Consider the following 17151-nt stretch of genomic DNA (forward strand, 5'->3'; position numbering starts at 1 on the left):
AATAAATAATTTACATGTTGCACTATCATTCTTAACATTAGTTACAGTTCCAATAATATTGCTCATTCTGCTACCTGTTTCAGTACCAATCTATATATTTTTCTTTTCCTTTTCGTCATTAATAATCGTTTTTGAAAGCCCAATAATGAAAATTCCATGGAGCCCAGCCCATATATCCCTTTCGTTGCTCTTGCTTAATTAACTATCTCGCGACTCGTTTCAGTCTAATTAATACGGCTCAAATGTTTTAAAAACAATCCTAATAAGGTGGTGAAATGAAGTGTATGTGTTCAAACTGTCAAAATCCTAGGCCTACAAGATACATAGTATTTTTCATGGTTTGACCCTTCATGAGTTTTAGATGTTTTGATATGTACTGATGGTATGACCTAACAAACTCTAAACTTTGCAAATGGTGGTTCTATATATTACTACTTCATTTTTTTTATTTTATTTTATGTTTTGTTTATATATACACTCACAATTAATAAGTGCTTTAGGTTTATTGAACGCAGAATTAGAAAGCAACTCCATAAATAATCAATTGTTTTTGTTGAAAGATTGATATATATATTTGGTTGTCTACAAAAATATATGCTTATTCTAACATTTTTTTGGAAATAAAAAAAAAAAAAGTTGAGATTTTGGAGGAAACTAATTATTGGGCTATATTACTTAGTTGAACAATTCTTATGTAGTTCTCACGCAGTCAGTACCAGTACCAATGAGAGAGGGACGTTACAATTGCTGCAGTAGCAACAGGCCTATCAGGTTGGAGTTTAGAGGAGGCGATGTCCTCCAATTCCTCATCAGATACCGGGACCTTTAAGCACATGATGTCCGTTTTAAAGAGTGCTGTGGACAGGCAATTATTATGTGCGGTGTTCTATAGCATGATGCTAGCATCTCTGTGCGGTCGGTCACATAATCAGAGGAGGGCCGACAAAAGAACCACGGCTCTACGCCTCTGGTGATGGGACCATCTTCCCCTAAATTGACTGCTGACTGCAAAATGTGGCAACTTAATTATTTGATCATTACCTCAAATTTAGGACTTTAATAGTGATCTCAGGAAATAAAAGTGAAATTATGAAATTTTTTGCGCCAACATTAAAATTATTTAAATTATTCTGTGCAATTTAGAAAAGAAAAATCTAATTTGATAGTGCCTAAGCTGAGGTACCTGTCTCAATGATGCCCATCTGAGTCTGATGAGATTCTGATCACAATGGTATCATGAGAAGATGCCATCCTAAAAATGAAAGAAAACGAAAGAGTGTGTGTATATATATAGATAGTAAGATTACCATGTTTTGCAAATTAAAGTGTATATTTTAATTTATACTTATATCTCTAGTTTTAAAGTTAAAATAGTCAATGCGAACTTCTCAACATGTTCTTCATATTGAAATGTGTTGAAAGACCAAATTTTATATTTTTTGGAAATTTTTGACTAGTTTTTTAGAATTGTTAAAATTCAGTATTTTCTGAATTCTTTATTTATTTTTTATTTAACGAGAAACACTGATTTTGAAAAAATTAGTCAAAAATTTTCAAAAAAATATAAAATTTGGTCTCCAAGTACATTTCAATAAAAAGAAAGAAGTTGAGATTGAAATTAATTAAAATATTGTCAGTGGAGTAGGGATAAGGGATAAGGGCATTAATTGAAATATTTTCAGTGGCATAATTCGGATCTAATAAAAACGAGTAAACTAGCCTAGTAGCCTAGTATCTCTTTTCCTCTAATTAGAATTTGGAGAGCACGCTTCACACACGGACTGCCCGCGGACCGCAGTGCCATAACACGGTTTCTCCTACACAACATTCCTTTCTCTCCTTTATCTTTTATTTTATGTTTATATTTAATAATAATTATCTTTATCTTTTATTTGTCTCCTCTCCAATTATATCAAATTCATTGGATGAACTCTGTCGGATCTCCACTGTCCATTTCGAACCTGACGTTCAAGATCAAACCTAATCGACTAATTGCGCTGTCCCCTGCCGAGTCCAGTTGCTTTAGAAGTTGTAGTTGGTGGGGACTAGGAGAAGAGAAAGATGGGGTCGGAATCCCCTATTAAAGTAACCCAAATTTTGAATTTGAATCCTGACCGTCAGATCAGAATCCGAGCCAATCCGATGGAATGCACGGTCCAGATCCAAACTCAAAATTTGGACTACTTTAGGTATCTGAAATTCGAGAGGGAAGAGGAGAGAAATCGCTTGGCGCGCAATGCCTTCTTTTCTATTAGATTGACCTCGCGATGATAGGGATGGAATGCTTTCACGCGCTTAGCTTTTTATTACTACGCTTTTATATACGGAGGAGGTATGATCCATTGCTTTCTTCTCAGCTAAGTATCATTCAGTTTCTTCTTTACTTGTGTTGATTTCAACTGACAATGAACTACTTTCTCAGGAACACACTACCTAGTAACCCATACTCCAGGATTCCGGATAATTACACAAGCCGGGAGCAGGTATTTGCTTCAATTTCTTTACTTACTTTGGATTTTGTTTTTTTCTTAATTGATTGAGATTTTTGAAATGATCACTGTTAGGGTTTTAATTAACCCCTCATTTGACCTGGTTTGTTAATTAGAGATTAATCAGATGATTAAAATTTGTTGTATGGATGCTTCTTCCTAAAACTTTTCTTCTTTGTTTTGCTTCCCAGGTGGTAGAGGCTTTGCAGAAAGCAAATCTGGAGTCATCAAATCTTATTATCGGCATTGATTTCACAAAGAGCAATGAGTGGACAGGTTGTTATCTTTTTTTTTTTTGCTTTTACTGGTTATCTCTTCAATTAATCTAAGATTACAATATGTGCCAGCTACCCTTGGTAAAATTTGGTGAAATATATCAAATTTGGTTAGGCTTATGAGATTCAATCGTGTATACTTATCTTAATTTAATAGAAATAAGCTAATTAACTCTCAATTGTTTAATAATCAAAGCATGCCTGATTTGCATTTGTTAGTTTTTGACCTGATTAGTATAGCAATTGTTGATTATATTACAATTGTTTTCATTTTATTTTATTTTGGATTAATTGGTACATTAAAATGGGCAGGAAAACAGTCATTTAATGGACTAAGCTTGCATCATATTGGCGAGACTAAAAACCCATATGAACAAGCAATATCTTGCATCGGTAACACCTTGTCGAATTTTGATGAAGACAACAAAATACCATGTTTCGGATTTGGAGATGGTATGTAAATGTCATATTTGGGGTTTTGCAATTTCAAAAATTTCTGTGTTCTTACTGTCATAGCAGATTCATTTGCTTTGATTTGATGGGGTAAAATTAAGAAAGGCAAGTCAATTGCATCTGAACACTGATCAACTGAGATACTTGATGAATATATATCAACTATAAGGGAAGTTCAAAGAAGAAGCAAAATTGGAATAAAAAATTATATTTGTAGTTTTTTTGCCATTGTGATGAACTCAAATCTTTTTGTGTGCTTTTTTTTTTTTTTTTTTCAAATGCTTCATTCCACTATCTGTTAATATACTTTAAATTGATGTTGGTTTTAATTTGTTGTTAACAGCATCAACAAAAGACAAAGATGTGTTCAGCTTTTATCAAGACGGCAGGGCTTGCAATGGGATTGGTGAAGTTAAGGCACGATATAGGGAGCTTGTACCTAATAAGAAGTTGTCTGGTAAATGCATTCACCAAAAAGACTATTATACCCATCCCTCTCAGGAATTGTTTATCCTGCTAGATTGGTTACTTATTGCCATAGTTCAATTTGTTTTATTTCTTTGTTGTTGATCCTTGCTTAGTTGATTGCTTAATCATGACTTTTTTTTTTTGTGAGCTCAATTAAGGGATATATAAAGCTGTGGTAAAGTGTTTTTAAATACTGTAAGGCAAATAGAGATACCCATTTACACAAATTACTTGAAAATCAAAATAATTAAATTCAAGTAAAATGCAACTTTTGTTTCAGTATTGCTAGCAATTTTATCATTATTTTACTTTAAAACCCATTGTTTTCCTTAATGTTCTTGTAGGGCCCACATCCTTCGCTCCTATAATAGACAAGGCTGTGGATATTGTTAGAACGAGTGGATATCTCTACCATGTTTTACTTATAATTGCTGATGGACAGGTATATTGAAGCATTGCTACTTGGCATGCAGATATTGTATGACTGTATGTGTGTATATATATATATATATATACTGTTGCGTGTTGTGTACCAGCTTTTGGGGACAAACTTTGGTTTTTTAATATTTAGGGTCTTCTTTTAGGGTTTATTTTTTTATGGATAACCTTTCTACTTTATTTTATTTTCAAAATATTTTACTATGCTTCCTCCTTTTGTTTGAGAAAGTGGGGAAGGGATCAGTATTTTTAGATTTGCTGTGGATACATATATTCTGTAATTTTCTTGGGCTAGGGAATTAACTTTATACATATTTCTACTGACACACACAGGTCACTGCCAGTGGAAGTGAGAACTTAAGCTACCAAGAGGAATGTACAAAAGCGGCTATACAGAGGGCAAGGTAATTATTCTCAGTGATTGTTTTCATTAAAATTATGTTAATTTGGGTGAGGTTGTGTTATGTTCATTTTTATGTTTTCAGCAATTTCCCGCTGTCAATAGTACTAGTTGGAGTAGGTGATTGCCCCTGGGATCTTGCAAACAATTATGATAACATTTTACGTTCACGCCACTTTGATAATTTCCAGGTTTTGTACTACCTTCACATTTCTCTATGTTCTTAAAGCGAGAAATTTTAATTTATGTCGTTTTCAGCCTAAATTTAAGTGCTTGGTTGAATTGCAATTATTCAGTTACACCAATCTGATAAAGGTGTATGCCCTAAAATTGGGGGAGATGGTAAAAAACACCAACAGGTACCAAATTACCAGCATGTGCTGGTTGTGGTACAAAGCCGGTGCTGCAGCAGATCGCTGCCTTACAAGTGCAATTTTCTTTTTGTGTGCGTTTTGTTCTAGATTTACTAATCAATACTGAGTTGAGCGTCAACTGTTCTTGAAAGTCAAAGTAAAGATGCCAGTACACCCCCTCCCCACCTCCAAACCCCTACTCCAAAAAGTTTTCCCTCGTAAACAAATAAATAGAAGGGTAAGAAAATAAAATTCTGGATTGATACAATGATTTTGAGTTTAGCAAGATTGTGATCTTATTTCATAGTTTCGAGTGAGGCTATGGTACTATGCATAGTGTGGATTGGTCCATACTATGGATCAATATCTCTGCTTTCAAAAAGTCGATCTGAACCGTTTAACATGATCTCCATATGACAATGTACTTGTACATCACATTTTACATTTTTTTTTCAATTTTTCTACTATTTTTTTAGATAGGTAGAAAATCACTTGATCAATAAATTCTGGACAATTCAAAGTCGTGATTTTCTGCCTATATAAAAAAAATAGTAAAAAAAATTAAAAAAATGTAATTTTTTTTCAGGAAGTACATTTTCATATGGAGATTATGTTAAACGGTTCAGATCGACGAGTTGGACTTTGAAAACCAAAATATTCATCTGTAGTACAGACCAATCTGTGCTATGCATGGTCCCATAGGCCATAGCCTCACTTTTCATAGTTCTTATGAACCTGTAATCACCAAGATCATGTTATTATTTTCAGTTTGTAAATTTCACTGAGATAATGTCAAGGAACGTGCCTGATTCTGCAAAGGAGGCACAGTTTGCTCTACAAGCACTCATGGAAATACCATTGCAGTATGCTGCAATTCAGGGACTCGGCATTTTGGGGACCCCACCTAGACGCTCCATTCCACAAATTTCTAGTGGGGCTGGCTTCGAATCAGTGGTCGAGACGTTTGACCATCCCGTTGTGTATGATGCTAACCAGGTAAAGCTGTCTGACCAACTTATAATTTTGCACCAGTCAGGCTATGTTACTATGCATAGCGCATATGGGCCCGTACTATATATGGATAATTATGTTCGTTTAAAAGTTCAAATAGTTGATCAGGACCGTTTAACACGACCTTTATATAGGAATGTACTTTCAGACTAAATTTTACATTGTTTAGAATTTTTTTACTATATTTTAACTAAGTAGAAAATCACTGCTTTTGAATGGTCTAGAATCTTTAGATCAAGTGATTTTCTACCTATCTGAACAAATAGTAAAAAATAGAAAATTTGATCTACAAGTACATTTTCATATGGAGATTATGTTGATTGATTTGGATCGACTGTTTGAACCTCAAAATGGAGATATCGATTCTTAGTACGGAGCAATATGCGCTATGCATAGTACCGTAGCCTCACTCTATAATTTTGCTGATAATTCATTAGTAGTCAGGTGTGATACTGGTATTGGTCAGATCCAAAAAAAAAAAAAAAAATTGTTTTATAGTACTTGTCTTTTCTTGCTTGTTGACTGTTGTTTGAATGGTAGTTTTGGGCATAACTAACCTCTGTTATTAATTCAAAATCTTTAACAAACAACATTAATTCAAAATGCAGCAAATTAAAATCTTTAATCATTGCACTGAAAATACAGATAAATTAATTAAATATTTTAATCATCTCATATAAGTTTACTAGTATCGTGCCCGTGCGTTGCAACGGGAATATATTATAAAACGGAATAGAATATGGTATCTGTAATGTATATCAGATCTACATTTTTCATTCTACTCCAGTATCACACTCAAAAACTCAATTGATCAAATTTATTAGAAATAAGCATATTGTTGAAATATTATTAGGTTTACCAACTTGAGCAACATTTCGAACTAAGCGAACAAATTTACAATTCCATTCACAATTCAAGAGAAGCAATATAACTATTTATGTTGATATACTGAGCCAAATTCTTTGATATTATAAACAGAGAACCAAACGCATGCCGAAAGTATCTGATCAAACCTAGAATAAGGCAATGCATTTCATTATACATTATAATAAAAAGAGAAAAATAAGCAATATATTCTGACAGTAAAAATGTTATGCTCATTCACGTTTATGAATCTCCAAATTTCCACCATTCAGGTTCATACCATTGCTTCCTCCTGAAAATAAATAAAAATAAATAAAAAATAAGATACATAGGGCACACGCAAAAGGCAACAAATATGTTATTTCGTGAAAGAAATAACAACATATATGATATTATAGGAAGTAAAGAACATACTCTTCGGTTATAACAGAACCAAATTTCCACCATTCAGGTTCATACCATTGCTTCCTCCTGAAAATAAATAAAAATAAATAAAAAATAAGATACATAGGGCACACGCAAAAGGCAACAAATATGTTATTTCGTGAAAGAAATAACAACATATATGATATTATAGGAAGTAAAGAACATACTCTTCGGTTATAACAGAACCAGATTTCATGCATCCCATGTAAAAAAGGCCTTGACTACCACGACAGCTTTATGAAATAACCCATTTTTTTGAAAAAAAATGTATGTCAAACTAAAACACTTACTAATTATTCAAATAGTTAATGAAGAATAAAAGAAAAGAAAAATACTTATTTAGTTAAAATAGATAAGAGTGAAAATACTCGTTTTTTTCTCTAGTTGTCGATTTTTGAGCCAGTTTGCACAAAAAGCTTAACCCTGGAAAATCAAAATTAAACAATTTCAGGACAATAGCAAGAAAATCTATAGAGTGAAAAAAAGAAGCAAAATCAGCAAAAAAATCTTACCCTAGAAGTCGTAGCAGACGAAAGTCTCGAGGTGGAGATCTCGCCATATCAACAAAACCAGAAAAATCATCTCAGAAAATAATAACAAATCAAGCCCCTGTATTTGTTCTTATCAATCATTTCAATATTTTGCAAAGCAGGTACAGCAGTACCTTTTTTGAAATGATAAACTTTACATCATTCTATAAATTTATTATACTAAACTTTATAATATTGAAAACTAAAACATATTATCCAGAGCCAAACCAGTAAAGATAGTAAAATGAAAAACAAATACCAAGGCCAATTAAATCAAGATAACTAAGCGCGCACAACCTCCAGAGCCAATAGGAACCAAGCAAGCCAGCACACATTCAAGCTTTATGTCAGACATTAATGGCTATTTTACCCAAAATCAAACAAAAATTGGAAAGAGGAAAAAGGAATTATACCAGTACGAAGAGAATCGGGTAGAGGAGGGTTTCGATCTAGCGTCTCTCCCTCAGCACTTCCTTGGTCTCGTGACTGCATCACTCACCATTCATTCAATATATTTTTTATTTCGCGACAAAAAGTTGAAGAAAAATTAAAATAAGAGTTTACCTAGAGGAGCCGGCATGACATAGGCTAGGAGAGGTAATAGAGGCGGCGAAGCAATCAAAAGAAATAAGGAAATTATGTGAAGGAATTTGTGTGACAATAAGAAAATGAAAAATCATTGGAGGTACTGCTGAATAAATAGCTTCGCAACAAGTATATATATTTTTTGCATTGATCACGGCCGTAGGCTACAAATTACAATCATATGATTTCATGTATAAACTAATTACAGCAAAGAATATATCAAAGCCTTGGAAAAGTCGTATCTAATTAGATTGAGAGAAATAGGAAAAGAAGTAAATAAGGAAACAGTACAGTATAATTTTCTCCAAAGAATTAAATTGTAAATTTTTCCAAAGAAGGCGCTCTAATAATTGGAGATTTAATTTTGATTTCTTTCCTAATCGTTGGGTCATAAAATAAATGGTTATCATTAAAAGCCTTGGCCTCCGTAATTTAGGAACCAGATGAAGGAATAAAATAAATAGTGCCTTCTTTGAGAATATAATTTTTTATGTGGCAGTACGTGTGGCGAGTATGTTTTGAGTTAAATTTAGACTTCTACACATTATTCAGATGCATTTAATCAAAAGAAAGCAGATTATGTGATTGGAGGGCTGATATTGAATCCGAAATTTGAACTTTCAATCGTAGCCGTTGGCGGATCGGACACCCAACGTGCTTAATAATAGAATAGAGATATAGCACTCTATAGAAACACTAAATCACTAGATAAATAGTGTCGGTTATGTTGTGAATAATAGGAGATCAGGTCTATGCCGCTACTTGCCCGCATACAAGGAGGCCTACACCGAGTACAAAGCAACCGGTTCAGGCGAGGATCTGGCAGGATATCCAGAGCAGTATATTCATTCTCTCGCTTGCTTGACCTTAATTTCAGGTGTGGCATTTTGGTAGCATTCTTTTTAGATTTAATAATCTTAATTAGGATATTAATTGTTTGTGCACAAATGCATTTTATAAATTTATTTCATTCATTTTCAACTGTTTTGTATTTAATGATTTGCAATCCCAAAAACTCAAATAAATTAGTTTTTTTTTTGAAGGACAGTGTACCAAAGGCACTGTCAATTCATTAATATAAAAAAGTTATTTACATACAAATAAATTAGTTTACAATAGTAGTAGCTTAATTAATTATTACTGTTAGTGTAAATTCGTTTTATTATATTATTATATTATTTTCATTATATTTTTCTTTTGTGTAAATTTATACTCGTTGTATTTTTCTTTTGGTAAATTTGCATGTTGGCATGCCTTTTTAAAGCAAATGACAGGGTAGATGTACTTATTTAAAAATTTGTTTATTATTTTATTATTTTTATAAAACCTGAAATATTATTTTATACTTTTAAAAAAAAAAAAAAACTTGCATATAGACTTGAGAAGTTAATTTCTATGTTCAATTGTGAATAAAATGTTTCTGTTATGAGAGATTTGACATTTTGGTTTGTAGGTTCTTAGGTACGGAGACAGATGACTTAGAAGAGACTGATGAGTTGGAGAGATGACTCAGCTAGGATTTTTGTTGATGCCATGATTTTTATCCCTTTTTTTTGTTAGGATCGTTTATTAATTTGTTCTAACAAGTACTGGTACTTTTGCATATTAGATTCATTCAAAATATAGATTCCTCTTTCATGGCTGTTGTATTCATTTATTTTATTTTGGTGACAAATATTATTATGGATATTTTAATATTTTTTATTTAAATGGATGACTTATATTATTAGTTGGCTTATTTTGTTGTTTGTATTTTTTTAGTCTTTCACATATATGATAAATTCTTAGGGCTTATATTTGAGGTTCCATGATTTTTTTTTGGAATTTATTTTGGTTTATTTGAACCATTTTGTGGAGCTTATAATGTTTATATAGATGTATTGGAATTAATTGAGCTTTAGAGGAATTTATTTGGATTTTCTGGGTTTTATAGGATTTATTTGGATTTATCTTAAGGTCAGAAGGGTAATTTTGGAATTGTAAAACCGTCTAAGGAGCTTGTAGATAAGTTTCTGAGGGCCAATAGCTAATCAAAGAGTTCTTTAGGGGTCAATTGGTCATTTTTCATCTCCTAAGGGCCTTCGTGATGCATGTAAACCTAAAAGGTTTTATATGCATATTTCCAGGAACGGCGCTTGAGATACTTAAAGTTTCTTCGGGTTATTTTGCAAACATTCCTTCTAAGATGAAATCGGATCTTTCCAAAACTTGTTTCTTGATGGATCCGATGGTTGAGAACCCGATTAGGGATGAGATCCGATAACAGATATAATTGCCTTGTACCGGGATTCGATAAATACCTAAATGGGCTGAGAATCGATTTCCCATGATTTTAGCTAATTCCTTGTGCACAGAGTATCGTAAGGTCATGTAGAACGAATTACTGACATTAAATTCAAAAAATCCCCATGAATTTTGTTCTAAATTATTTCACTGTGAAACAAAAAAGAAACATTAATATGGATTGAACTCATCAAGGCTAAAACAATGTTTAAATAAATTACACAAATCTCAATACACAGTATTAATTAATCAATCAAATCTTACAAGTTTGGAAGAATAAAATAAAATAATATGAGCAAACCCATTAAAGAAACATCTCACATTTGAAATGAATATCTTTCCATTGTCTAATATTGAATAAATAATTGGTCTAGTGCATGCACATATGAAAAACCTTTAAATTATGACATCCTATAAAACACCTTGAATTTAATACAACTTGACTCTTATTTTAATTGCAACACGACAAATAGGACACTTTTCCAAAGTGTTGGCACAATTACAGCATGTCTAATTAAGAAAAAAAAACATAAAATTAACTTGTTAGTGAAAATTACTTCAATGTAAAGATATAAATCAGCAAATAAATATTGCTCAGTTTCACAAAACAGTGAAGTTATATATCTAGATGATTTATTTTGGATTAACATTCAAAGAGAGGCTAAGGTACTATGTATAGGCGCAGATATCTTTGTTTTCAAAGTTCAAACCGTCAATTTTATATTTTTTAGAAATTATGTACTATTTTTTAGATAGATATAAAATCACTCTTTTGAATGGTCTAGAATCTTTAGATCGAGTGATCTTCTACTTATCTAAAAAAAAGAAATTAAAATATAAAATTCAGTCTGAAAATACATTTTCATATGGAGATCATGTTGAACGGTTCAGATCAATTGTTTGGAATTTCAAAAAATCTTGATCCATAGTATGGATCGATGTGCGCTACGCATAGTACCATAGCCTCACTCATATTTGAATTCTAAGCTAAAATATTCAATGCTGATCTAATATGAGATTATGAGTTTATGACAGTAGATAAATTTGATAACATAAAAAGAACACAGAAGTACCTGGTGACCACATCCAAAAGCCATATCCTTTGGATTTACAAGGCAGATGGGACATACATTCTGTTGAATATTAATTAGCAAAACCAAATCATATTAATGAAATATTATAAGATTTTTTTTTTTAGAAACCAATTGAAATTAAATAGGAAATTTGGCACATCTAGTGAGTATACCTGATCTTCAGAATTAGAACCAGAACCAGAAACAGATGCAGGAGATGTGCTGCTGCTGCTACCAGTGTTTTGTTGAATTGTATCTTGTTTCTGTTTCAGGAATTGTGATATACTGCTATTGGGAAGAGTTGCACTGAAATTTATAGTACCAGTAGGCGGAGGAAGGGGAACTCTACTTGGGCATCTCCCGGTTTGACGACTGTTTTTTTACACATATTTTTTCATAAGTTAATAAAAATTTCATTTTACCATTTTTATTTTTTTATAGATGCTACATAAATACATATGTACGTACATACATACCCTAAAATTTGAAGTCCCATTATTGCTTTATATTGCGAAGGGATTTCCATCAAAGCCGCAAGAGCGAATTCAGCCTCTTTTTTCGATTGAGAAATGCGTTTAGACATTATCTCTGTGAAGTTCACAAACTATGAAAAACAATATTTCATGAATAATATTGTCTATTAAACATGCATCTTTTAAACAACAATTTATTTGTTTAATATACATTAATTATTAAATTAACATACTTGAAAATTGTCGAATGATCTTGCGGGGATGTTATCGTCGAATTCTCTCATCATATCCCAGGGTCCATCTCCTACTCCAACTAGAACAATGGATAAAGGGAATTCACTGCAACAAATATAAAAATATGTAGCCTGTAAAATTTAAAATTTATTTGTAAACATGAAATTAAGTTACTATTTAAATTATTGTATGTACCTGGCTTTGACAATAGCATCAGTAGTCAAGCGCTCCTGTGGACTTAGTTGTCCATCTGCAGTGGCTGTGCTCCTAGTTATCTGCACAACATTAATATCAGATGAGAAACAAAACTAGAAAACTTGTTTCAGTTTTAATTAATATTATGCTTAATTATTACTTTACTACAGAGGAATTTTAATTAAAATTCAGTTGGTAACATATATAGGTTAGTGAATTATGTACTAGCTTGGAGCACCTTTACATATCATTACATGCATAATAGATTCATTTGAGATGTAACTGAGATATGTGTGTATGTGTTTGTGTGTGTATATATACCTGACCATCTGCAATTATAAGTAGAACATGGTATTGGCCACCACTATTTTCAACAACTGTCATTGCCATTTCAATTATTGGAGCAAAGGAAGTAGGACCTGTAGAATTAAACAGCACAAAATAATAATTAATATAAGATATATACAGAAACAATCAATCAATATTTTTTATTTTTTGATAGTATACCAGCTAATCGTATGTGCGGTATGAGTTCCCGATATCGCTTTAGTGCCTCAGCAGTACCATTACAAGGTCTTTGATCATGATAAAAGCTAAATACATCCCTATCATGTGTTGATGCTATAAGAAAAAGGAATAATAAAGAAACCAATAATTTCATTAAAAATAAAATGAAGGCATGGAAATGTTTTTTTTGTTTTTTTAATTTTTTCCAGGAGTATATATATATTAAAAAAAAAAAAGACATACCATCACCAAATCCAAAACAGGGGATCAAATTATCATCATCAAATTTAGACATGGTTTCTCCAATAATTGTAATTGCTTTTTCATATGGATTAGGAGAATCACCGATATGATGCAAGCTTAATCCGTTAAATGAATTCTTTCCTGTTGAGGAAAACTTTTAGTGATCAGTTAATCGTATTTGCAACAAAATAAAAAAGAGGCCAGACAAGTAAAAGATTCACAGATAAACAAAATTTTACCAGTCCATTCATTGCTTTTAGTGAAATCCACGCCTATAATTAAATTCGACGATTCAAGTCCCGTTTTTTCAAGTTCTGTAGTGACCTGCCAGTATCAGTCGATCACAATTTAGTAATAAATGATATATATTGACTGCATATGGCATGTTCCACACCAGAAATTTAGAACCGCAATTTAGTAATCTTGATATATACTAATATTACTATCATTATATCTTGATCAGTGAACGAGTTATATGTATCATAAGCTTTACCAATAAGTTCAGAAAGCTCTCTTATATATTTGGAATTTTTTTTGCTATACATATTTACACATTGTTTGTTAATTATTAAAATTTGACAATAATAAGATGGAAATATCAGATCTGCATATGTAATGATGTATATATATGCTGGCGATGAAGAGACTGATCGATCGATTCCATAAAAAATTGGATCAGTTCTCAGCCTGGCCTCAATGCCAGAAAATGTTTCTAGTGTGGTCCTGACTATTGTCAGAAAATTTTACTAAAATAGGTTTTTAAGGAATTGTGCACTGATTTGAACAACTTAGTCTTTAAAATTAATTGACATTTGATTTGAACAATTCAAATAATCAGCACAATAATTAAAATCAATTTGAAGAATATATGCGTGGATCAGATCGAATATGAAATTGGTCCTTCGTGTTGATTGGTCGGATTTTGCCACCTACAATTACCATTCTTTACCTTGAATGTGAAAGGTATATTGTCTGTTCTTGTAGTTGTTCATAACTTAACAGTCGAAACGAACTCTACTAAACATCTGTAGCTGTTTGTGTAACACTTAAAACAAAAGAGACAATGCCCATAAAATAATGACGGTTCGATCTTTCATCGCTCCTGCATCTTCAAATTAAAGTTTTCTATTTGCAGTTTTTATTTTCCAACAAGACTATTACTACAATTACCTGCTCCATGGAATCGTACGAGTCTTGTATAAACGAGTAGGGCCGCTTCATACTGGTTTTGTGCTTTTGCTGAGACTCTTTGAAGTTCGCCCGAAAACCAGCTTTCTACGTATCATGTATGTCAGTTAAAACCAGACTGATATAAGAACTGAATTTTGGTGGAAGAAATGAAGAAGAATTATAAGAAATGAATGGAAAATTGAAGTACACTACACAGCTGTTCTGTTCATCTTAAAATTAATTTTTTTTTATTTTTTTGGGTTTCTTCCAGGAAATTTACAAAAGAGGGAAACTTGTCATGGACTACACAGCTGGGCAAAAGAGGGAGCCTTCCAGGAAGCTTACAAAAAAAAATTATTAATTATTAATTTTGGAAATTTGACAACAACTATTGATAGAGATAAATTAATTATATATTATTGGCCTCAATTAGTTTCATACTAGAACCCATGATGTTAATAATTTTAGTATAGAGGAAAAGTTCGGACATTAACCTTTTAACATATCTAATTAAAATGGTATTAATAATTTTAGTTAATTAGAAATTCATGAATTATTACTTTTTGTCTAGAAAGACTGTATGGTGAAATATGGAGTTTAATTTTGCTTAGGTTGAATTGTATAATTCAATGTTATATATGCACGCTCATAATTAGCTGTATAGTTATTATACAATTGGAGGCAATATCTCATTTCTCAAAGTACAAAATAATCAAAAATAAAAAAAAAAGAGGAAAAAGCTGGATGAGCCAGGTCCGGGGAATTTTTTAATGTTATACTTAATTGGTCAAAATAAATTAAATTCTGATGTATTTTTCTCAAAATATAAAGTGCAGTTCCTTTTTTTATTAACTGGAATATTTCCGAATAATATTTGAAATTGAAATATTTCTTGTAATGCAAGGAATTACGTACAACAAACGGTAATGAAAAATCAACAGCTAATTAACTACCAAGAAATACATGAATAAATAAATGAGTACATTACTGATTGCATCACCTAGTGACATCACTCTGATTGCATCACCTTTGGCATTTATAACTGAGTATGGCTAATATAACATCAGTGTCATTTTAGTCTATATAACACCGACTCCAAAACCTATCAAATCGAGTTCAAATGATGAATCCAAACCGTTCAAACCAATTTACTTTATGAGTGATGCGTTTACATGCAAACTTTTTATATTTTCAAGTTATTTTAGTATCAAATCAAGCGGCAAAAAAATTGAAAAATGAATCTCAAACATTTGACCGCTTGACTTGATATCAAATAAACTCAAAAACTTATAAATTTTACATGTAAATGCACAACTAATGAAGTAGATCGGTTTGAACGGTTTGGATTCACCATTTGAACTCGATTTGATAGGTTTTGGAGTTGGTGTTACATAGATTGAAATGACACTGATGTTATATTAGCCATACTCTTTATAACTGTTGAGAATAAGGAACAAGTTAGACCTTTTAAGCTTTAGACCCGTTTAGAATTAAATGAAGCTACTGTAGCATTACACCTATTTTTGCATAGGCAACCGTTGGAATTTGCAACTGTTATTTCAATAGCTATTTTTTCTTTTAGTTATAAATAGAGTTGTACTGTAACAGAAAGTAAGTAATAAAAAAATAATTTTTTTGTTTCAAACTCAAAAACTCAACAATAACGTTATTATAAATGACGGAGGTACGAGACATGGCACATAATCACGTGAACATATATATATTTTTTTTACAGTTTTCATAATTTTTTTAATTTTTTTCTTAAATAAACTTAAATGCTACAAATATAATTAAATATGATCAAGCGTATTCAGTCACGTTTGATCGCGATATATATGTATCTTGTCATGAAATTACTAATTTATAACCATTTTTTGCAAAATTGATTACTGAGTGCTTACCGCCTTAATTAGGTATCAGACTGAGTACAATACTTACGATAAAAGCAAAAATAATATATATGGTGTGTATTTAGACACGAGGGATCTATTTTAAGATTTATATTAGATTAAAATTAACGACTTAGATCTCATTGTACCCAGTCAGGTATTGCACTGAATCTGAAGTCATTGATTATTGCATAATACACTACGTAATAACTTGACTTGATTACTACATCTCAGGCATATTTAATAAAAGCTAAAAAATTTGTGCTTATAGTTGATTTAGAGTAAAATGCTATTAAGTAATGTAAAATTAATTTTTTAACATAAAAATTTTATATGACTGACTTACATTTACATTTAAGTTCCAGAAACTACATAACGAGACACAATATTCAAAAGTCATGACTGTATAAATTTACATCTGACCGGTGACCTAACTCTGGTTGCATCACCTCTGACATAACTATAACTGACGGTGACCAAAAGTTACTTTTAATTACATCTATGTCTTATTAATAAGTTGACTCAAACAAGTTATTTTTCTTTTAATTTTCCACCTTTTTTTCTGTTAGATTGGTTCTGTAACTTTTGTAAAGGATAACGTACTGTATAAGGAGGGAACTAGGGGTGTTCTTCGGTTCGGTTTCTACGAATCGAACTGAACTAGCTAGGAAAACTAAAGTTATAATTTAGTTTCAAAAATAAAATTGAACTGAAGTGATTTAGCATTACAACTGAACTGAACAAAACTAAAATTTTATTTCGATTTGTTTGGTTTGTTCCGTTTAAACCGAA

General features: G+C 31.6%; 2 protein-coding genes and 1 long non-coding RNA gene across 8 annotated transcripts; 1 reads left to right on the top strand and 2 right to left on the bottom strand.

The window, feature by feature from the left end:
- The first annotated feature begins 2335 nt into the window (after positions 1-2335).
- LOC144562237 (E3 ubiquitin-protein ligase RGLG1-like) lies at positions 2336-10018 on the top strand. 6 transcript variants are annotated; one of them, XM_078311431.1, is made up of 11 exons: positions 2336-2483; positions 2681-2765; positions 3077-3217; positions 3561-3674; positions 4030-4127; positions 4457-4527; positions 4609-4714; positions 5010-5114; positions 5645-5872; positions 9033-9169; positions 9746-10018. In XM_078311431.1, the coding sequence occupies exons 1-11, from the start codon at positions 2406-2408 to the stop codon at positions 9798-9800; spliced, it is 1218 nt and encodes a 405-aa protein (XP_078167557.1). In that variant the 5' UTR covers positions 2336-2405; the 3' UTR covers positions 9801-10018. The 6 variants fall into 6 exon arrangements, with proteins under 6 accessions (XP_078167557.1, XP_078167565.1, XP_078167574.1 ...); XM_078311439.1 differs by having other exon boundaries at positions 9754-10018; XM_078311454.1 differs by having other exon boundaries at positions 2355-2483; positions 3085-3217.
- On the bottom strand, positions 6633-8386 carry LOC144544411 (uncharacterized). Its single transcript, XR_013508224.1, has 3 exons — positions 7690-8386; positions 7345-7600; positions 6633-7043 (listed from the first exon to the last, which is right to left on the bottom strand). It is a non-coding gene; the product is annotated as an uncharacterized LOC144544411 (long non-coding RNA).
- Positions 10019-10780: 762 nt separating the features above from the next.
- Positions 10781-14684, bottom strand: LOC144544479 (E3 ubiquitin-protein ligase RGLG2-like). Its single transcript, XM_078293025.1, has 11 exons — positions 14471-14684; positions 13540-13624; positions 13301-13441; positions 13058-13171; positions 12872-12969; positions 12551-12630; positions 12355-12460; positions 12125-12252; positions 11822-12020; positions 11649-11708; positions 10781-11085 (listed from the first exon to the last, which is right to left on the bottom strand). Exons 1-11 carry the CDS (start codon positions 14519-14521, stop codon positions 11005-11007), a joined length of 1143 nt encoding a protein of 380 aa, XP_078149151.1. The 5' UTR covers positions 14522-14684; the 3' UTR covers positions 10781-11004.
- Positions 14685-17151: the final 2467 nt, after the last annotated feature.

The sequence above is a fragment of the Carex rostrata genome, chromosome 1 (assembly GCF_964058835.1).
Source record: "Carex rostrata chromosome 1, lpCarRost1.2, whole genome shotgun sequence".
NCBI classification, from domain to species: Eukaryota; Viridiplantae; Streptophyta; class Magnoliopsida; order Poales; family Cyperaceae; genus Carex; species Carex rostrata.